Source organism: Sitophilus oryzae, unplaced genomic scaffold, assembly GCF_002938485.1.
Source record: "Sitophilus oryzae breed Bouriz unplaced genomic scaffold, Soryzae_2.0 scaffold_1297_pilon_pilon, whole genome shotgun sequence".
In the NCBI taxonomy this organism is placed as follows: Eukaryota; Metazoa; Arthropoda; class Insecta; order Coleoptera; family Curculionidae; genus Sitophilus; species Sitophilus oryzae.
This window is the reverse complement of record NW_022145945.1, coordinates 2,662,153-2,685,858: the sequence shown is the minus strand read 5'-3', so window position 1 is coordinate 2,685,858 and position 23,706 is coordinate 2,662,153. Positions and strand designations below refer to the sequence as shown.

At 34.6% G+C, this 23,706-nt stretch overlaps 1 protein-coding gene across 1 annotated transcript in view; it reads left to right on the top strand.

Moving 5' to 3' along the window:
* Window positions 1–23,291, top strand: part of LOC115874552 (tetratricopeptide repeat protein 17) — a 41,961-nt gene extending 18,670 nt beyond the window's left edge. Inside the window, exons 9-14 of the mRNA XM_030889734.1 lie at window positions 2,457–2,648; window positions 4,855–5,017; window positions 7,191–7,431; window positions 18,101–18,258; window positions 18,312–18,417; window positions 22,938–23,291. Coding sequence (XP_030745594.1) covers window positions 2,457–2,648; window positions 4,855–5,017; window positions 7,191–7,431; window positions 18,101–18,258; window positions 18,312–18,417; window positions 22,938–23,108 — 1,031 coding nt within the window. The 3' untranslated portion in view covers window positions 23,109–23,291. The remainder of the gene's footprint in view (window positions 1–2,456; window positions 2,649–4,854; window positions 5,018–7,190; window positions 7,432–18,100; window positions 18,259–18,311; window positions 18,418–22,937) is intronic.
* The last annotated feature ends 415 nt before the right edge of the window (window positions 23,292–23,706 follow it).

Genomic DNA, 23,706 nt, shown 5'->3' with positions numbered 1-23,706 from the left:
AAATGCCCCACTCCGACGATGCTTAACTGAATTAAGCGAGCTACAGTCAGCCGCATTCAGTCGATGCATAACCTCCACCGTGGCGAGTAGAGCCGTATTACCGAAGATTAATTAATTCGATTTTTTTCTTTTTGTATTTAACCAGAGGTATTGGTGCTTTTATTTCAATTTTATTTTTATTGTTGGAATGGGAAAAGGTTTTCCAGGATGTGCGGCTGCTGGTTGCACAAATAATTATTGAAATAATTCAAAATATAGTCTGTTTAATTTTCAATTTAAAAGTATATTCGCACTTTAGAGCTTTTCAAAACGATAAAGACCACTTATTTGGAGCCTTGCTAATGCCAAGTGACCCTTTTTTTATTTAGTGTCCTCAATGGAGGCTATTTTTCAGAACAATATTGAAGAATTTTCTATAAATGAAAATATATTATGTAAATTCGTTAAATTATTTCAGACAATTAAATTCAACCATCTTTATTTTCATTATACCATATCATTTTCCTATAATGTATTTTTTGTTAAAATTATACGCAAAAGTTAGAATTTATTATACCTTAAAGAATATTAACAAGAACTTAAATGTAGCAAACAAAAACCGAAAGCTCCTAATTTGGAAACGTTCGTAAATAACTATAAGTAATCAATGTACCTATTTCATTTTGCTGTTATTTCTAGAAATAAATTAATTACTTTGTTTTTTAAATGTTTTTCTTTGAGAATGCATATTTATTTAAAGTCAAAAATTTAAAAAACGTGTATCTAAATTATGTTCTAGCACCAGTCGAATAATTTTTTACGTCACGTGTAAAATTTTTTTTAGTACTTCTCTGACTGACTGACGCATACGCGGCTATTGGTTGTGGCGAGAGAGCTCGCCACTCTAGTGTTCTCCCTCTTTCGAATCGCAAATCCGAGCGTAAAAAGATCAAAGCGTATTGTAAAAGCAAAAAGTGTATTTATAAAATATATCTCCGTATTTTCGCTCTTTAGTGATATCTAATAGTTGATATTTTTAATAATATTCCGTATGATCGAAAAAAAAAACAGCGCAAAGTTGGCACGAAAATGAAGTTGCTCTTTGAACAAAGCGTCACAATATGACATGGCCAGATCTATTGTTTTACATCACTTGACGTTTAAAGTCATAGGTTACTGGGTAAAATCAAGAAAAATATAAAACGCTTTAAAACTAAATCTTAAATAACTCAAAAACGGTTTATTTTAGGTATATGAGCTTGTATAGTTAAAAAGTAACAAACTGAAAAGCCTTTTCACTAGTGAAATGAAAAAAAGTGGGTTTCCATTTGAAAAAAATGATTTATGATAATTTTTTAATCGCACAATTCTATGACAGCTGCGGCCATTATTATATGACATTCGAACAATTTAATTTTTGAAATACATAGGTACATGTTTCCTCTTTATGGCAAAGTGGCTGTGGTAATCACTAAATTTGACGTTTAGGCAGAGTACCTAAACCAACGAGTAGCGACAGTCCCGTTTTCAATTTTCTTTGCGGCTGCGCGAAATAAGTAGGTTATCTGTCATACAAAGAAGCGAAGTTGCCACTGTTGTCATTTATCAAATATCTCATATACTTTATTTCAAGTATACCTCAGGCAACGAATCGTTTTTTTAATTATTTATTAGCAGTAAGATATTTTATACATTCAAATTTAGAAATAAGGATAAAACAAAACAAAAAAGATATGTATAAAACTTTATAATTAATTCCACTTCAAATTGTGAGCAGTGTATACCATGTTTATAGGACCACTTCATAAGTTGAGCAGTTAAATACGTAATCTATCTGTCAAACACGTCAAAAGAGAGAGAAAGAAAATTTGGTCCCACCACATCAAAAGAGCCGACGGTTTCTGTCGCTACTCGGCGATCTACGTACTCTGGTTTAGGCTATACCACAGTTTGTGGCTATACACATATTTTTGACAGGCAGTTTTTTTCGTTCAAAAATTTTAAATATTTTTTTTCGCAAAAACGGTTAATGTTAGATATAGAGTGTTTAATATCAAAATTCGGACAGTGCACGCTGCACTGTCCGAGCTGTTTTTTACTTAAGCTGTGCTTTAGTGTCAATGTCGATATGATTGATGACGTGCATAGAAAAATGTTTTGCTAGTACAATAGGTATATAATTGTCTGTAAACTCTGAAAAATTCTAAACCAAACTCGCAGATTAAGGTTATCACGGTCCTAGTTTACAAAAACACAATCGCAGCAAAATCGCAACTATTGTAATATTGGTTGCCTAAATTGAACCTCACAAATAGAGGAAATCGCAATAGCAGTTTCCTATGAGAGCCAACCGCAGGTTGCGATGTTTTAAAATCGCTGCGATTGAATCGCCGTTTGCGATTTTTTGCTCATCTCTACTCTACTAATCAATATATCAAGGTTTTTTGCTACATATTTTAATACATTTTTGATTAAAGGGCAGCAAATAATAAGTTCTCTGATGGCTGCTGAAAATTCGGATGTCTTGACTGAACTCTCACGTCTTGAGAAAATCAAAGCTTCGCAGAGCGGGTTTAGATACCATCAAATACACCATCGGGTTCAAGTTGGGTTGTCTCTGGGAGCTGAACATCCTCTAAGAGAATATTCGAAAATGGCAGATTTTTTTGGTATAATAACTCTATAAACAAGCTTGTTGTAAAGTTCGTAACAAATGGAGATATTTTTATTTGTATTATTGGAATAAGAAGCTTTGATTCAGCATGTCCAATAACGTAGAAAATCATTTTGACATATGTCATACGACAGTCGACATATCGTTGACAAATTATTACAAAAATCCCTTTTACATATGCAAAAGTAGAGTTAGGTAACAAAATATCTAAAAATGTTAAAGAGAACAGTTGTTTTGAGATGTACCAAATTTCTTAAATATATAGGAAATTTAAAAAATATAGATTTTTGAATATTTTTTTAAGAAAAAGTCTCGTTATCATTTTCAGCGTATTCAATCATTTCCAATTATGGAGTAGCCTCCCTTATATACTCTCTTTCTAGTTGGGCCCATTGTTATATATTGTTGGCTATGCGGGCCCAAGTTATCCCTGCTAATTTCCTAATATGGTCCCATCTCATGTTTGGTCTTCCTCTAAGTCTCTTAATTCCTCGTGGGTACCATGCTGTAATTTTTTTGGTCCATCTGTTGTCTGTTCTTTGAGGGATTTGACTCTGTGGATGATATCTGCTACTTGGGTCTTTTGTCGTATCCACTCTATTCCTTTTACGGTATCTCTTGACTATTCCTAGCGTATTTCGTTCGATTGAGCGTTGTGCGACCTGTAGTTTCCTTATGATGTCCGTATTAAGTGTCCAGGTTTCGCATGCATAGTTCATGGCTGGTAGTACACATTGGTCGAATGTTTTCTTCTTTAGCTAGAGGGGCATTCTAGATTTGAATATGATGGAGTTTCTTTCATAAGTACTCCATGCTAATTTAATTCTTCTGTTGATTTCTGGTAGTAAAGATCCCGAGCTGTGTATTATTTATTATTATATTATTGTGTCCCAAATATATATTTTATACTGTTTGAAGAAAAAGTATAAAATAGTATTTTTTGGTTAGAATGACATAAAAACCAGAAAATTTAATAAAAAATATTGTTAATGCAGTACTTGAATGTGTGCAGGGCTGCGTACTGTCCCCAATGCTCTTCAACATCTACAGCGAATACACTATGAGGATTGTACTGGAGGAATGGGCAGGCGGTGTATCACTGAATGGCTACAGAATATCAAATGTGCGTTTTGCTGATGACACAGTATTGGTAGCCGCAAACCAGCTAGAACTGGAAGCAATTATACCAAGATTGGAAACTATCAGTAGACAGTTCGGCCTTCGCATCAATACAAAAAAACGAAAGTGATGATCGTTGATCGCGAAAACAACCACCGCCCAGATATCACAAACATAAACCGCTGCCAAGTTGTGTAACAATTTATATATTTAGGTGCACTTATATCTAATACTGGTAGTTGCGAAGTGGAAATACGCCGCAGAATTCAACTGGCCCGTAACACTATGACGCAGCTCACCAAAGTTTGGTCGAACAGTCATTAACAAAATCGACAAAAATAAACCTAGTACTGAGGCTGTGGTTGGTTCATTGCGAAACATCGTTGAAATATTAGTATTTTAATAAAACACGCTTTTAGATGTATCAAAAAAAATTAATAAAAGTAACTTTAAAGTAACTTTGTAAAGGCCTAACAAGCCGAAACATATATGTAGAGTTAAAGTTACTCTTATTAAAACATTTTTTTGATGCATCTAAAAGCGTGTTTTTAGCCAATATGTCGGTCCTTAACGAAATCCAATTACCACAAAGACTTTCCAGCGTAAACGTATACTTCCTCATAAACGTATACTTTCCTTCGTCCATGTCAACAGGAGCGTGCACATGGAGAGACTGGTAGTACAAGGAAGACCTGCAGGAGCCCGTCGCCGAAGCAGATCACCAACCAGGTGGGTGGACATGGTTGAAAAACTTATGAATACCAACCTGGAGGGAGCCGTTCGAGGGACAGAAAACAGGAAAAATTGGAGACGGGCGGTGCGTGCGGCCGTCAGGTCCTTAGAGAGTCGGAGCCAGGAGCCGGAGCCACTACACGTCGTACACGACGTACGGACTTAGACGACGACTTGAATTTGTACCGCAATAAATTGTGAAAAAAATATTTTTTTTGTTACTGGTTGTGCAAAAATAATTTCGCATAAATAGGTTTTCAGTTAGTCAATAATATAAAATCTCCTAATTGTTACGAACTTTTTAGCAAACTCTGTATATAAATTATGAATTTTGCGATTTTATTTTTCAGTATCTTTGGACATAAATGAAAATCCTGACAATGAACAAAGGCTTAATGTTTATGACAAATATGGTACATATACTCTGTCGCCAAAGGTCTGTCAATATGCGAATCTGCTGGCTCCGTTTCAATATACACAGTTGTGGGAGTTTATGAAAGATAATATTATAGAGTAAGTTCTCTTAAGTATACAGGGTGTTCCAGGTTGAGCGTGCATTAGAAGTTTCTAGAGAACCACAATATCTAGATCGGAGATTTTTGTACATCATTGTTTTACAACGAGATCTATCGATTAAAATATTTTCCATATGGCGGCATTTCCGGAAATACAGGAAGTTGACTACAACTTTCTTATTTTAAACAGCCGCCCTTATTTTTTATTACATACTTACATTCTCTGTGAAATTCTATGAATATTGATGTTAAACAATCTATATCTAACATTAACCGTTTTTTGAGAAAAAAACATATTTAAAATTTTTCAACGAAAAAAACAACCTGTCAAAAAAATTTGTATAGCCTAAAAGTCAAATTTAGTGATTGGTACAGCTACTGTGACATAAAGAGAAGACATGTAGCTATCTATTTCAAAAATTAAATTGTTCAAATGTCATATGATAATGGCGGTAGCTGTCATGGAATTGAGTGATTAAAAAGTTATCATAAATAATTTTTTTCACTAGTGAAAAGGTTTTACAATTCGTTACTTTTTAACTATACATGTTCCTATACCAAAAATAAATCGTTTTCAAGTTGTTTAAGATTTAGTTTGAAAACGTATATTTTTCTTGATTTTATCTAGCTTCCTTTGACATTAAGTGTCAAAAAGTCAGACAAAGTTGTAAATACTGTTGCTTAAAAGTTTAAAAAGTGTATTTATGAAAATATATCTCGTATTTTCGCTCCTTAGTGATATCTAATAGTTGATATTATTAATTATTTTAATAATGTACTGTATCAACCCTGAAATAAAAACAACGCAAAGTTGGCTTGCAAATGATGATCGGTAATATACTGCTGTCGGTAATATAATAAAGTGTCACAATACGGCATGGTCAGATCTATTGTTTTACATCACTTGACGTGTAAAGTCATAGGCTACTTGTTAAAATCAAGAAAAATATACGCTTTAAAACTAAATTTTAAATAACTTAAAAACGATTTATTTTAGGTATAGGAACATGTATAGTTAAAAAGAAACGAATTGAAAAGCCTTTTCACTAGCGAAATAAAAAAAGTGGGTTTATGAAAAAAAAATGATTTATGATACTTTTTTAATCTCTCAATTTCATGACAGCTGCATTATTATATGACATTCAAACAATTTAATTTTTGAAATAGATAGCCACATGTCTTCTCTTTATGGCACAGTGGCTGTGGTAATCACTAAATTTGACGTTTAGACTATACACATATTTTTGACAGGCAGTTTTTTTCGTCCAAAAATGTTAAATATTTTTTTTCTCAAAAACGGTTAATGTTAGGTATAGAGTGTTTGATATCAAAATTCATAAAATTTTACAGAGAATTTAAGTATGGAATAAAAAATGGGAGCACCTATTTAAAATATGAAAGTTGTCGTCAACTTCCGGTATTTCCGAAAGTGCCGCCATATTGAAAATATTTTTAATCGATAGATCTCGCTGTAAAACAATGATGTGCAAAAAAACTCCGATCTAGATATTGTGGTTCTCTAGAAACATCTAATTCCTGGGAAGTTCCTGGGACACCGTGTATATTATAAACGCGAAAGTTTGTTTCGGTGTGTGGATGTATGGATGGACGTTAGGGTGAACCAAAAAACTAACCTAACGAATTTATGGGTTAAAATGAACGTAATAACCAAGAAAAAAATATCCCCGGAAGGCAGGATTTTTAGCTCAATTTTAAAAAATGTCGGTGAACATTCAAAGTTTTCCATTTAAATAACACGTAAAAAAATATTTTTCCATTAAAAGTACCATAACTTTGAAACGGTTTACGATAAAAAAAATTACATCGCGAATTCTTGTAGAGCATAAAATTTTCTAAAAAATCTATCTGAGAGTAATTTTTAATTCGTATATTTGAAAGCTTTGAAAAGTGAAAAAAAAATCACTAAATAAACACTAAAACTGCATTTTTTCACGTATAAACATTTATTGACAACGTAAAATAAAAACAAATTATTCAGTCTACCCTACATCATATTTTTACACGTTTTGAATAAAATTAGAACGGCACTGATAAACCGGAATTTAAGTCGGCCATTTTCGGACCCCTTCGCGTTCGATCTAAGATTTTTTATATGCCCCTTCCTTAATCTTTTTATTCGAAGTAGCATACTAACTAACTAACTTTTTTAGTATTTCTCCGTTTGTCAAGTACCCTATTGACAAAAACCCGAAAGATTTCAAGCCATACTGCATGCAAGTGCTCAATCCAAGTATGCCCTCTGGTCTTAACGAATTGACATTAAAAGTATTGGGTGTCAAAATATTAAACGGGCCGGACAAGGAGCTGACCGATTTGTTACAATTAATCTGTGGAAATCAGAAATCTACTGTCAGAGAGCTGGGGATCAAGATTGCCAAAGCTTTATCAGAGGTAAGATCAATTTTTTGAGAACTAAAAAATACATGTACAGGCAGTGGTGGCTCGTGGTTATTATTGTAGGGAGGTCAATATCTAAAAATATTGCGTCGATTTTTTTAAGGCGCGGCCAAATTTAATTGGTTTCTTACAAGGTACTTGTACTTTACTTAAAGGAAAATAGATCTAGAAATAAATACGAATTATCTTAAAATGAAACCTACCCTTACATTTTTAAACAGGTGCCATTTCACTAAATTTCCAGTCAATGTTCTTTACACAAATTTTCCACGGTTGGATTTAAAACACACTTAAATAATAATGTCACAAAAATATAAATACATATATACACATACACATTTCTAGAAGTTTTATTTCACATATTTTTTATATTTTAAGTCAATTCTTTCTCTAAACGTTTTTCGACATTTAAGCAATTGTTTTCTTTTAACCGCACGGGTTTTACAAACTGAATACCATATGCTGTCTTTTTGAAAATATCTATTCCAGAATCAAGAAGAAATAAAAATATCATTTAAAAAATCAAGTAAATATCATTTATCCAGAACCAGAAAATTATGAATTATTACCTACACAAATTTCGCGCTGCATCTCAAACCTTCGGCTACGACAAAGCTTACGGCAACTAAAACTAAATTTTTTTTTCGATATTAAAAATTTAAATATTGTTGCGGGCCGGTGTGGACTCGACCTAACCTCACAATATGGCCCGCCCTCGGATGACCTTAACATCGCATAGACACCGCAATGATTCATTCGTTCGAGAAGAATCGAGTTCCACTGGAATGTACTAGTACATACGAGAACATTCGAAAACCTTCTCTACGCACCTAACGATCTATAGACTATTCTAGAGTTCTTTACCTGTCGGTATAAAAGCCGGCGGCGGTGGCCTACAGGGGGCAGTTATAAATATACAAGTGCAGTTGACGCGCTAAAATTAAAAATAAATTCTTAGTTATATAAAAAAAGCTCGTTTGTAAATAGTTCTATAAGTCTTTTATCGTTATTGTTTTTGTTAATTAGTGTTAAATAAATAGTGTTTAAATAAATTGTGACTTTCTATCCACACAGAACCGACGAAAAACGTAACAATTGGTGTCAAGTGTGGGTGTGATAGGACTAGAAGAATAAAAAAGACTGAATTATGGCTCTGAAAAAATTGTTGAAAGACTTGAAAGTGTCCGAACTGAAATGCATATTGGAAGAGAGAGAGTGCGAGACAGATAGAAAAAAAAGCATTTTGCAAGCCAGACTGAGAGACGTTTTGGTAGAGGAAGGTGAGGATTCTGACACATTTTACTTCGAGCTGGAAGGTGACCTTGACTCGTCATTAAAAATTTGCAAGACAATTTAAACGATAAAATGAATATTTTAGAAGATAAAATCAGTGATAAAATTATAAAAAATTCCCAGGATTTAATTAATTCATTAGAAGATAAGATCGCGGAAAATTCTAAAGACATACAGGCCAACTTTAATAATAAAATCCTTAATTTAGAAGAAAAGATAACAGAAATCCAGGAATCTTCCAGGGAATTAGAAGAAAAGATTATAGATAATTCTACAGAACTACAAGACAAAATAACACAAATTGAGGACGATGTAAATAGAAAAATCGAAATTTTGAAAGAACGAATAGCAAAGGCAAATTCACCAAAATGTCAAGAATCAACGGAGAACCCGACACTGGTTGAAAATAAGTATGTCTCAAAGTCAGTTATTAAGCCTCCACAGTTTGACGGAAAAACCGCTTGGGCCAATTATTTTTGCCAGTTTGAGGCCGCTGCGAGAGCGAACGGGTGGACAATCGCTGAAAAGGCTACCGCTTTGACTGTCGCACTGCGAGCAGATGCGACTGACATCCTGCAGACACTGTCACCATCGGAACAGGGAGATTATCAGCAATTGGTACGACATTTAGAAATAAGGTACGGCCAGGCTCATTTGGAACATGTCTATCATTCCCAGCTAAAAAAATCGCATTCAAAAGTCAAATGAGTCTCTGCAGGAGTTTGAAGCCGACGTAGCCCGCCTCGTTCGCCTTGCGTACCCTGCTAGGCCCGAGAATGTTATGGAGCGGTTGGCAGTACAGGCATTCTCGATGGCTTACGTGACAGGGAGACAAGGCAAGCGCTTCTTCTAGCCCACCCAACGCGCTTGGTGGATGCTTTAGCACGTGCCCTAGAATTTGAGGCCGCGAAACAGTTCTCGGTCTCTAGTGAGAGTACGGGCGGTCAACCAATGTTCCGACAAATCCGTGGAAAGCATTGTACGGAAAGTCATGGAGGAGTACATGGGCAAGAAAGGACCGACTTGTTGCTGGAATTGCGGCCAGGCAGGACACGTAAGAAGTCACTGTCAAGAAAAAGACGTGGACTCGGTTTCGCCAAGTGTCGAATCAAAGGGACACATATGGAGCAGTACCCAACAGGTTCCAACGAAAACTGTTCAAGTCGCATCGCTACAACACAAGTTCAACAGCATTTTTGTGGCTAGTTTCGTGGATGGAGAGTTACGGACCATGCTGTTGGATACGGGTGCGACCAAAACGATCATCAGGCCGGATATCCTTAAAACATCAAAAAGGATTAAAACAACACAATGGCGACTACGTACAGCTACAGGAAGCTGCGCTCTCATCCATGGAGAGGTAGATCTTAATTTTGTTATCGGAAGCACCTGTTTTAATCATCGAGTGTTAGTAGCAGACATCGAAGATGAACTTATTCTCGGAATGGACATCGTGACCACTAGAGGTTTTGAACTAAACCTCAAACAAGAAATTTTGAAAATAAATGAAGAAGAAGTGGTTCTACATCGAAAATGTGAGGAGACGCTTCGCGTGGTAGTAGCAGAAGATGTTTCGATCCCTGAGCGCTGTGAGATATTTTTGGATGGTCGCCTGGAAGGTAAAACGAATAATGGGAGTATTATTCTGTTGGAGCCAAGGAACCATGACAGCGAAATAGGACGAGGGGTCGCTGTTGGAAAACCCCTGCTACGAGCGAAGAAGTCTGTACCGGTAAGAGTAATGAACACGAATTATCATTCTGTATCCTTGAAGAAGGGAACCCTGTTAGGGTACTGTTGTTCGGCCTCCTCAGTCATTCGAAGCGTGGAAGCCTCCAAAGTTTCGATTTCAAAAATTCCGGACAAAATGGTTAAGGAGTTAGTAAACGTTAAGGGATTATTTCCCGAAGATAGTAGAAAATTGAGAAACCTGATAATCAAGTATCAAGATGTGTTTGATAAAGGAGAAGCAGGACATAGAGGTCGTACCAATTTAGTACAACATAAAATTGACACCGGAGATGCACGACCAATCAAACAAAATCCGAGTAGACTGCCGCTCGCCAAACGTGAAGAAGCTGACAAAATCCTTCGAGAAATGAAAGAAGAGGGTGTCATCGAACCATCTAACAGCCCGTGGACATCGCCGGTAGTACTAGTAAAGAAGAAAGACGGTACCACCAGGTTCTGTGTTGATTATCGGCAACTTAATAATGTTACCAAGAAGGATAGCTATCCCCTGCCGAGGATAGACGATACTCTAGACAGGCTGGCGGGATCGACTATATTCTCTACCTTAGATTGAAGAGTGGATATTGGCAAGTCGACATGGCGCCGAAAGACAGAGAGAAGACAGCGTTCTCGGTGGGCACCGGACTGTGGCAATTTACCGTCATGCCTTTTGGATTGTGCAACGCGCCAGCTACCTTTGAGAGACTAATGGAGTCTGTGTTAAAGGGTCTATCCTGGACTACCTGTTTAGTGTACCTGGATGACATCATAGTGGTTGGGAAATCCTTTGACGATCATCTGAAGAATTTGGAAGAAGTTTTCAAGCGACTAGGGAGCTCTGGTTTGAAACTTGGGACATGTAGTCTCCTCCCAAGGAGTTGCGGTAGATCTACAGAAGACCAAGACAGTGGAAGAGTGGCCAATACCTAAAGATAAACATGAACTACGAAGCTTTTTGGGACTATGCACATATTATCGCCGCTATGTACAGGGTTTCGCCACCATCGCAAAACCATTGACCAGACTTACCGAAGGCGAGAGGCGTTTCTCTTGGGACTCAGATTCTGACGAGGCATTCCGAACATTGAAGAAGGCCCTGACTAGTGCGCCCATACTTAGCTACCCCCTTGGCAACGGAAACTTTATATTGGATACCGACGCTGGCAATGTTGGATTAGGCGCTGTTCTGTCTCAAATCCAGGATGGTCAAGAAAAAGTAATTGGTTATTTTAGTAAGACCTTGTCAAAACTGGAAAGGAACTACTGCGTGACCAGACGAGAATTACTAGCCGTAGTTAAAGCAGTGGAACACTTCTACAAGTATCTCTATGGAAGAAAGTTCTTGTTAAGAACAGACCATGCTGCTTTGAAATGGCTGTTGCAGTTTAAGAATCCTGAAGGGCAGGTAGCTAGATGGATCGAACGATTACAAGAATTTGACTTCGACACAGAACATCGAGCTGGGGCAATCCATCGAAATGCCGGCGCACTTTCCAGAAGACCTTGCGATAAGGACTGTAAGCATTGTTCCCGAGCAGAAGAGAAAGAAGCGAAACTCGTAAGAACAACTGTGGTTAATGATACTTGGCAACCCGAAGATCTTGCAAATGACCAAACCAGTGACCCAGAATTAGGTTTAGTAATTAACTAGAAAAATGCAGACCTAAGACCAACGTGGGAAGAAGTTTGCAGATATTCGCCGAACGTAAAGTCGTACTGGGCTCAGTGGAATTCCTTGGTAATAGATAACGGACTACTTCGCCGTGTGATCGAGAGACCGGAGGGACAAGAAGAGAGAAGGCAGATCGTCATTCCAAAGAAGAGGATCCCGGAAGTCTTGGAGGAAGTTCACAATGGAACCAGCGGTGGACATCTCGGTGTTACCAAGACACTTGCAAGCTGCGGGAACGGTTCTATTGGGTGAACTGCAAAGGAGATGTGAGGAAATGGTGCAAGAAATGTGACGTTTGCGCCGCCATCAATGGACCACAAAAGCGCGGTAAAGCCCCAATGCGCCAGTACAATGTAGGCAGTCCCTTCGAACGAATAGCGATCGACGTGGTTGGTCCTTTCCCAGAGTCGAACGATGTCAACAAATATATTGTGGTAGTAATGGATTACTCCGCAAATGGGTCGAGGCCTACGCGTTGCCAAATCAAGAAGCGTCCAGATTGCTGATGCCCTTGTTAAAGAATGGATCTGCAGGTTTGGTGTTCCCATGGAGCTTCATTCAGATCAGGGAAGAAACTTTGAGTCCAATCTGTTCCAAGGCGTCTGTGAAGTCCTGAACATCCGCAAGACCAGGACGACTGCTCTACATCCACAATCCGATGGGATGGTTGAACGCATGAACAGAACTATCAACCGTTATCTGGCCAAAGTAGTCTCTGACCACCAAAGAGACTGGGACAAATTTCTTCACCTGTTCCTGTTGGCCTACCGTTCATCCGTCCAAGAATCTACAGGGCAAACTCCAGCCAGCATCGTTATGGGACGGGAAGTGCGCCTACCCTGTGATCTGAAATTTGGTTGCCGACCGGGAGAAGAAGTCGCCGGAGAAGATTATGTCCACACACTACGTCAAAGGATGGACGACATTCATCAGAGAGTCCGCCTAAATATTCAAAGTGCTAGTGACCGAATGAAGGAACACTACGACATTCAAGCTGAGCATGGAGGATACCAACCAGGGAAGTTGGTGTGGCTATATAACCCGCAGAGACGTCGTGGGTTATCTCCGAAGCTACAATCCTCGTGGGAAGGGCCATACGAAGTCATGGATAGAATTAATGACGTCGTATACCGTATCAGAAAATTGCCAAAAGGAAAACCGAGGGTAGTCCATTTCAACCGTTTGAGCCCCTACCAAGGCGAAATAGAAGATCGTGCTGGGACCGTGAGAACCTGCAGCTTTGATCCCCCTGATTCGGAGATGTCCTTTGACGATTTCATGGCCCGATACAACAGCAGTGAGAAGGCTCGCTATGGTGTAACCAAAGAAGATCAACGAGACCTCTTTTCCGTGCCTCCTGATTATTCGCTCGCTCATTGTGTGGCTCGAGATTTGCGGATGTCCAGAGGAATCGCTGCGACGTTCAATGAGAAGTTTGGGCGTGTCGGAGAACTACGCCGACAGGATCCAGAGGTTGGAAGCGTCTTGAGGCTAACCGACAATGCACATGGTCAAGCAAGGCACATCTTCTACCTGGTCACCAAGGAATGGTCCCCGAGTAAGCCGACTTATCTCAATCTATGGAAGACCCTGATTGAACTGAGAGAAGCCCTGCTAAACAACAACATTGCACGATTAGCCATTCCGAAGCTGGCGTGTGGACTCGATGGTTTGAGTTGGCGTACAATCCGGAACATGATTGAAGTCTTGTTCAGATTTACGGGAATCGAGATCCTCGTTTGCTGCTACAACCCAAAGCTGAGATCGGGAGAGAAAACTGTAGACTGCTATTTCTACCAGACTTCGCAATGTACCAGGGGCCAGCTTTGCAAATACCTTCATTCACCGTATAATCTCGGGACGAGCATGTGCCTAAGAAGGGCAGGTGTTGCGGGCCGGTGTGTGGACTCGACCTAACCTCACAATATGGCCCGCCTTCGGATGACCTTAACATCGCATAGACACCGCAATGATTCATTCGTTCGAGAAGAATCGGAGTTCCACTGGAATGGACTAGTACATACGAGAACATTCGAGCTTCTCTACGCACCTAACGATCTATGGACTATTCTAGAGTTCTTTTACCTGTCGGTATAAAGCGGCGGTGGCCTACAGGGGCAGTTATAAATATGCCAGGCGCAGTTGACGCGCTAAAATTAAAAATAAATTCTTAGTTATAAATCGTTTGTAAATAGTTCTATAAGTCTTTTATCGTTATTGTTTTTGTTAATTAGTGTTAAATAAATAGTGTTTAAATAAATTGTGACTTTCTATCCACACGGAACCGACGAAAAACGTAACAATATCGATTTATATTGACTAAACCAAACATTATACGCGATAGGCGATAAACGATACAAAAACCTAGGTTGTTTTACAATTGAGTTTTTATATAAACATCCAAACTGCTCAAATGGCGAAATTTTTCCAGCGAAATGACTGAAATCCTGTAATATATATTTATATAGAAATAATGCACTCGATATTTCTTAATTAACTATATTTATTCTCAACTAATAAACAATATTACAAATTATAATAATAACACGCTGGGGGGGGACTAGACAAAGACAAAAACCGCCACTTTTTCTATCGTCTGTCAGCAAATACGTTTAAAATAAAGTATACGGAGGGTACCGCTTAAATTCCTGCCCCGATGTTGAAGGATGGCTATAGAATTTCAATGCATTTCCTACATAAGTCTATCCTTGTATTGTAGGAGGTTTGACTAAACAAGGATGAACCTATTCCTTGAAACATTCGACTCGATTTTCTGTCCTCCTTCAATACTGGGACGTAAATCCTCTCATTGCTCTTATGGGGAGGCCGTCGTATATATTATTTAAACGTATTGGTCAGTAAACTACCAAATACAAGTGTATATAAAGTTGCCTACCTTAGAAATTATTTTATGAATGACACGGTCAATGGCCAATATAAACTATATCTATCGCATCGTAACCCATTATATTTTCTATACGTAGTATACCTTACCTTGTTGGCATCACGAGCCGCGGCACTTGAAGTTTAATACGTGTAAAACCTAGTGGGAACGAAGGACAAAATTAAATTTTGACCGGCAGTAGAGAAAATGGGTAAAATAAAATGTTTTCAAGCGAGAATTGGACAAATTGGGAATAGTTTGTAGCGTTTTTTATTATATATATATATATATATATATATATATATATATATATATAAGTATATATATATATATATATATATATATATATATATGTTACAGAGTTGGTTATATATATGTTATATATATATATATATATTTTATTATACATTACCACTGGGTGAACGGCAGTTTTCATCGGAGAGCAGTCGTGGCTAAGGTGTTTCACTAGAGAGAAAACTAATCAATAACAATAAACAAAAAAATATAGATATTGGGCGCCAGGCATGTACAGAGAAAGAAAACACAGTTGTATATTACTTAAAACTAATGACTATATTTATTCATGATGTTCTTTGCTGGTACATGACATTGTAGAGTTCTAGTAAATATTTAGTGGTTATATGTCAAAGAAAGTGGTGTTAAGAGTTGTACTAAATATCTATGAAAACAACTATGATAAAATACAAGACATGTAAAGTTTAAGAGAATATATGAAATGTAGCATTACTTTAATTAATTTGATACATTTTATATGATGTTAAATCGAAGATGTTGCAACCCGTAGATTCTAGAATCTATGTTTGGTTATTCATCTGTTAAAATAGTGCAATAATGATATCTATGAAAGTAATACCATTACAAGACGTAATGTAATGAAACCTAAGATCTAAATTATATTTTAAATATTAAATCGACATGAATGTTCTTAACAATCTAACCACTAAACATGTCTGTACGATATTACTTAAGAGATGTACGTTATTGTTTAAGACTGAAAATGTTTTAGATGTTAAATGTAAAACTAGAACTTAAATCTACACTTAGCTGTTCTTTATGTAATCTTGCTTCAAACAGTAACAGCGTGAGGTGGTCTCGCATCTCTGTACTCGGCCATCCAACACAACCAAAGGGGTCAGAATGAGGACATCATGAATTGGAACAGCCGTAACTACTAACTAAGTTATAGATGGGAACGAAGCAGCATGGGGCTCAAGCTACATCCACGCTGGGGCACTTCATATGTAAGAAAAATCACTCCTACTGTGGACACTCGTCCACGGGACATCCGTCCATAAGGTGATGGTACAAGGGAACACTACTAGGACCTTGGATAATGCCTGTACCTTGGACACAGTCCGTCCATAAGATAATGTACGTCCATAAGACCCTAAAAATACGAAACTCTTTAAAATCAAACAAGGTCTAATAAACAAAATGAACCTACCTCGAATTACTTCCGAGGGCTCACTAAATAATAAAGAACATCTCCTTTCTTCCATGTAACATTCTGGAGGACAAAAGAAAAGGGACGCCAACGTGCCAGCAAAATACAAATACAAGTTAGGTTGGGACATCCAAAACTCTACCCTAAAAATACGCAGTAATAATAACGAATCAAAAAAGATAATATCTCATTTTTACCTGTAGCTTCGAAATAGCAGCTGATTCAAATTATACAGCAAGATTTAAATAATTGCAATTTCTCTAAGTAGGGCTCTGAACAAGGGCTCTGAAGGTGACAGTCCGGCCAGAGGCCAGACAAAAAGTGAAGTTAAGCTCGGAGAGCGACCTAAAGGTGGGTTCATACAGCCAAATAAAATAAAATAAAATAAGAAATAAGGAATTCTTATTTGTGCGCGTTCATACAGTCAAATAAAATAAAATAAGAAATATATATTTGCTCATGCGCTGTACGATGAAGCTGGATAAAAGTTAACTTTTACGATTGTTTATAGTAATTTTACTATTTATAGTATATTTATTTATTCGTTGCCTACTATATTATAAATTTTACTTATGTCAAATTATAAAATAAATTAAATCCAAACTGAAAATATTTGTAGGTTAGAATTAAGCTTGCGCAAAGCCGTTTTCACATAAAATAAAACAAGAAGTAAAAAGATAAAGACTTCTTTTATTTGGCTGTATGAACGCATGTACGGTATCCCATATAACCAACTTTCTTATTTTATTTTATTTTATTTTATTTGGTTGTATGAATCCACCATAACTTTGGAGCGATGTTGACAGCGCCTCCACAGAGCAGTGAATGTAAAAATTACGCCAAGCGTGCCAAATAAATTATCAGGCCTGAACGATACGGAATCCGATGACGATACGCCAGACATCATATATATCATATATAAAAAATATATGTAACGTATACATACCAAACCGTTACAACCGTATAAAAACGTTACAAGTTTTGAATATTTTAGGATGAAAAAAAGTGATTTACAAAAAGTACAATTTAAGTTTTTCTAATTTTCTCCTGATTTTTTTTTGTGGGGGGGGGCATTGACCATTTGACCTCTTGGTTAAACCGCCACTGTATACAGGCTGAGTCAACGATTGATTAAAGACTGCTTGTGCTTAAAAGTACATTTTTAAAAAAAGACTATGAAAATAGGCAAAAAACTAGAATTATTCACAAAGATTCAACAACAACACGATATTATACAAAATAATGACTGACATTAGGATAATTGTCAAATAATAAACGACAACCTTGCTGAAAACGGCGCAATGTGACTAATATAGCGATAATAAAATTCGGTTTAAACTAATTTTTGCAGCTTTAATCTAAATAAAATATCTGTTACAATCATTTGCTCTATAAAGTAAAATGAAGAGCTGCTCGGTATCTTAAATTATTCAACAAATTTAAACATTTTTTCCAAAATTTCATTTAGTCAATTTTATAGACTTTAGTGTCAATGTCGATATGATTGATAACGTGCATCGGACAATGTTTTGCAATTACCCTAGGTAATTCTGACGTGATAACCTAACAGCAATATTTAACAGTAATTCTGATTGAGTTATTTAATTATATAAAACAGGATGAGACAAACTGGGAGCTGTTAACAGCTTCAGCCATTTACTGGATGACATATGGCAACACCGAACAAGCTGTCGTCTGTCTGAGAGGAGCCATTACGAAAGTACCTAATTCTCATCTAGATATTCCTTTGTCGTTCCTTAGTAATCTATTGCAAAAGTAAGTTATATTTTTTATTTTGAGAATCGTTATGTAAAAATTGTTCTTTTTAGCCTGGGATTGCACAAAGATGCATTGGATATAGCCAACCTTGCGTTAAACATCAATTCCGAGGCTGTCTGGAACCATTATATGGTTGCTGAAATTTATATCAAGGTGGTGAGTAATTTTGTGATTGTTTTTTTTTTCAAAATATTTTCTTTGGAAATACAGGTTGTCCAATCCATGGGCATTAGAGTGGGCCAAAAAAATCGACTATTTCTTTTTCACTTCTTTTCACTTTTTGTAGAGAATTCAATTTCCTACAAATATATGAGACTGGATATTTTTTCCCAATAGTAGACACCGAAATATAAATTTTTCTTTCTAATAATAAGGAAAAAATAGAAAACTGAAAGGCAGGGATGATCTTCCTATTAAAATTAAGAGCTCATACTTGGAGAGAATTATTTTGAGGTGTCTACCAACCTTTTTTCAGAGTATAAAGTGACAAAAAATAGTCGATTTTTTTGACCCACCCAAATGGGCATACTACTACGTATTTTTGTAAAGTAATTTATGACAGTGACATAACACTTTACATTTCTGCCATCTTTATCCTTACTCCTCGACAGAAAGACAGTGATGGTCGCCCCTTTTGGGATGTTTTCCCTCTTCACTGCAACTTCTTCTGATTATTGAGTCTCTACAGTACTGATTTTTGTTGGTTAGGCAGATTTTTCTGTAAGAGTCAATGAAAAATCTCCCATTCGTCTTCGTGGAATCTGAAATCATATTTTTACATTTTATCTTTTTTTATATACAGGGTAGTCCTAGTAGAACTGTATTCTAGAAACTTCGGCAGCATATTCTGCAGATAAAAATAGGTAAAAAAGTTCTTATAAATGTATGTCCAAAAATGCTTAGTTTCGGAGATACAGGGCGTGGAAGTTTGGTTTGTACAAGATTTGGATGAAAATTGGTGGCTGGGAGTTTTTTGACATTGATTTTGATGTCAATATGACTCCTACTTGTAGAGAGCGCCACCTACATGTGTTTTTACTGCTTTGAAGAGTAATAACTTTTCGTCCGTTCCTGTATAACACTACTGAAAAAAATGCATTTACTACGTTTTTTACGTAAAAAAGTCTCTTGGTAAAAATCGCTACGAGTAATGGTTCTGGAGATATTTGTATTCGAAATTATCAATACCTGTCATCATTGATATAAATTAAACATGTTGACTAAATAGTTATGAGACTGAAATCATAAATTTCAAATGTTTTTGTGCCAAAAGTTCAACATAAACTGGTTTATCATCATTTTTTCAAAGAGAAATTTATGATTCGTTTAAAAAATAAAAAGTGCCCAAATTTATCATTTCAGTCAAGTAACTATCTACTCAACATGTTTATTTTTCGTCAATAATGACATGTATTGACTATTTCATTTCTAAATATCTTGAGAACGGTGGCTCGTAGCGATTTTTACCAAGAGACATTTTTTCCGTAAAAAAATCACGGAAATGTATATTTTTTCACTCAGTAGTTTTATACAGGAACGGACAAAAAATGATTACTCTTCAAAATAATTAAACCCCTACAAACAGGAATCATATTAACATTAAAATCAAATTTCTCATGTCAAAAAACTCCCAGATACCAATTTTCATCCAAACATTGACGTTACTTCAGAAATTAGTTGGAAAAAATCGAAATAAAAATGAATCTTCTACACCCTGTATCTCCGAAACTAAGCATGTTAGGACATATATATATATATATATATATATATATATATATATATATATATATATATATATATATATATATATATATATATATATATATATATATATATATATATATATATATATATAACCAAAACTAAGAAGGAAATTTCTTGGGGATAGCGGTCTAGAGGCAATAAATTAAACAATTTATTACAAACGCCGAGCTTTCGGAAAATATATTTCCTTTTTTTCAAGGCTAAAACATATCACAAAAAGTCAACTGAATATAATATAATATTATATAAACTTTACGTGTAAAAAAGTTTAATTATAAAAATAGAAAAATATATCAATTTCCATATTGAAGAAAGGAACTAAAATTTTGTATAAAAGTTAAAATCTTCTTAAATATTCATGAATTCTGACATTACTAAAAATTATTTTGACATAGAAAGGTAAATTTAATTATTAATAAAAAACACGTAAAAAACATATAAGGTTAATCACAAGTTACAAATAAAAATAAAGAAAAAAAAATCAAATTTTAAATATTATTTTTATTTTTAATAAAATGGAGTAAGAAAGAATATATATTACTAAGATCCTCAATATCTTTTCTTTTATTAATACAATTATCATTAATGTAAATTTCTACCATTTCAAGAAAAAGTCTTTTATTAGTATTAAATTCAGTATCCAAAATTTTTGCATTTTTAAAATCAATATTATGTAGTGTATCAATCACATGTTCTGATAATGCACAACTACGTTTACATAATTACTTAAATACTACTGAATTTAATACTAATAAAAGACTTTTTCTTGAAATGGTAGAAATTTACATTAATGATAATTGTATTAATAAAAGAAAAGATATTGAGGATCTTAGTAATATATATTCTTTCTTACTCCATTTTATTAAAAATAAAAATAATATTTAAAATTTGATTTTTTCTTTATTTTTATTTGTAACTTGTGATTAATCTTATATGTTTTTTACGTGTTTTTTTATTAATAATTAAATTTACCTTTCTATGTCAAAATAATTTTTAGTAATGTCAGAATTCATGAATATTTAAGAAGATTTTAACTTTTATACAAAATTTTAGTTCCTTTCTTCAATATGGAAATTGATATATTTTTCTATTTTAATAATTAAACTTTTTACACGTAAGTTTATATAATATTATATTATATTCAGTTGACTTTTGTGATATGTTTTAGCCTTGAAAAAGGAAATATATTTTCCGAAAGCTCGGCGTTTGTAATAAATTGTTTAATTTATTGCCTCTAGACCGCTATCCCCAAGAAATTTCCTTCTTAGTTTTGGTTATAATTGATCGGTCAAGACTTCCTCTTTGTATAATATATATATATATATATATATATATATATATATATATATATATATATATACAGATATATATATATATATATATATATATATATATATATATATATATATATATATATATATATATATATATATATATATATATATATATATATATATATATATATATATATATATATATATATATATATATATATATATATACAGGGTCCGGCAATAGTGCGTCGGGCATCTGTAGCTCCTAGAATAAAAAACTTGAGAATTTTGTTTAAGTGTAGACCTAAAGTATGTACCAGGATGTATTTCAGGAAAATATTTTAACTTCTATAGGGTGTCTCACAAAAGTGTGAGTGGACCTGGTTGATTTTTTTTAAATTGAACACCCTGTATATTATTGCATTTCTGGCTTCCTTTCAGATCACTTTACATAACCCTAAGATATGAATAAATATATTTCGATAGTTTCAGAGATATTAATAAATAAAAAAAATATATATATTTTTCAGTCCTTTTTAAAAAAATTATTAAAAATACAAGAACTGTTCTGAAATCAAAACTATGTTAGGTATTTACTTTAGATGGTCTATTCTTACTTTGCTATAAATATGGTAATCGTAAATCATACAGGATGTTCAATATTCTACGCCAAACTTTATAAAATATAAAATAATTTTTCTTTGTTTTTTTAAATGGAACACCCTCTATATTATTTTTTTATTAGATGGAGAATTAAAAAATGAACACTTTTTGTATTTAAAGTATTTCAAAATTTTTAATAGTTTTCCGGATACGCGCAGTATTATTTCATATGGCGCTTTCAATGGTAAAATACGAGAGAAAAATCATTGGGTGGCTTTGATAAAAATTTACTGTGGAAAATGCCATATGAAATATATAACCGCAAATATCTGCGAAACCGTTAAAAATTTTCAAATACTTAAATACAAAAATGTTCATTTTTAATTCTCCGTCTACTGAAAAAAATAATATACAGGGCGTTCCATTAAAAAAAAAAACGAAGAAAAATTATTTTATATTTTAGAAAGTTTGGCGTAGAATTTTGAACATCCTGTATGATTTACGATTTTCATATTTATAGCAAAGTAAGTACAGACCATCTAAAGTAAATACCTAATATAGTTTTGATTTCAGAACAGTTCCTGTATTTTTAATAATTTTTTTAAGAAGGGCTGAAAAATATATATTTTTGATTTAATTTTGAATATCTCTGAAACTATCGAAATATATTTATTCATATTTTTGGGGTGTGTAAAGTGATCTGAAAAGAAGCCAAAAATGCAATAATATACAGGGTGTTCCATTTAAAAAAAATTATCCAGGTCCACTCACACTTTTTTGAGCCACCCTATAGAAGTTAAAATATTTTCCTGAAATACATCCTGGTACATACTTTAGGTCTGCACTTAAACAAAATTCTCAAGTTTTTTATTCTATGAGCTACAGATGCCCGACGCACTATTGCCGGACCCTGTATATATATAAATATATATATACGAACTTTTTTACTTATTTTTTTGCAGAATATGCTGCCGAAGTTTCCGGAATACAGTTCGAACCACCTTGTATATTTAACATTATTGGTCGATTTTTCAGAATGGATATGATCAAGCGATTCCATTCTTGAGGTCCAGTCTTCAACTCAACGACAAGTTCGATCCGGCTAGGATCAGATTAAAGGCAGTTTTGTGCAAGCTGTTGTTTGAAGATAGACCCAATCAGGGTCTCATAAAAGCGAAAATAGTCGAAGACTATTTTAAAAATTAAAATTTGATGTTGTATCTCCTCGTACGAATTTAAAATTTATTGTCAATGTCAATTATTATTTATTCTTTGACTCTAAATGTTAGTTTTATTTTTTTATCAAATGTACCCTGTCATATTGGCAAAATGGGCCGAATATTTATTGTATTATAAATAAAATGAAAAATAAATGTTGATATATGTCTATTTCTTTGATTTTTATTTTCATGTTGTATCCATAGAGACATAGAGGAAGCCTAATGATCTATACTAATATATAAAATCCTTAAGTGACTGACATACTGATTAATCACGATCCTGCTCAAACCAATCAGCGTAAGAAGCTCAATTTTGGCATACAGGTTGATTCTAGGGTGTAGAGGTTCGATAAGAAGGGATTTTTCGAAAATCCAGTTCCAAGAGGGTGAAACCACCCCTCAAATATTACAATATTTTTTATTTAAAAAACGGTCAAGTTTGCGAAAAAACGCTTAAACACGTATATTTTATTTTGTTTTTTACATATTTTAAGATTTTTTAAAAATGTATACAGGGTGTTTCGAAAAATCTGGTCATTGATTAATCACGATCCCGCTTAAAGCGCTTAACGTAAAAAAGCTGA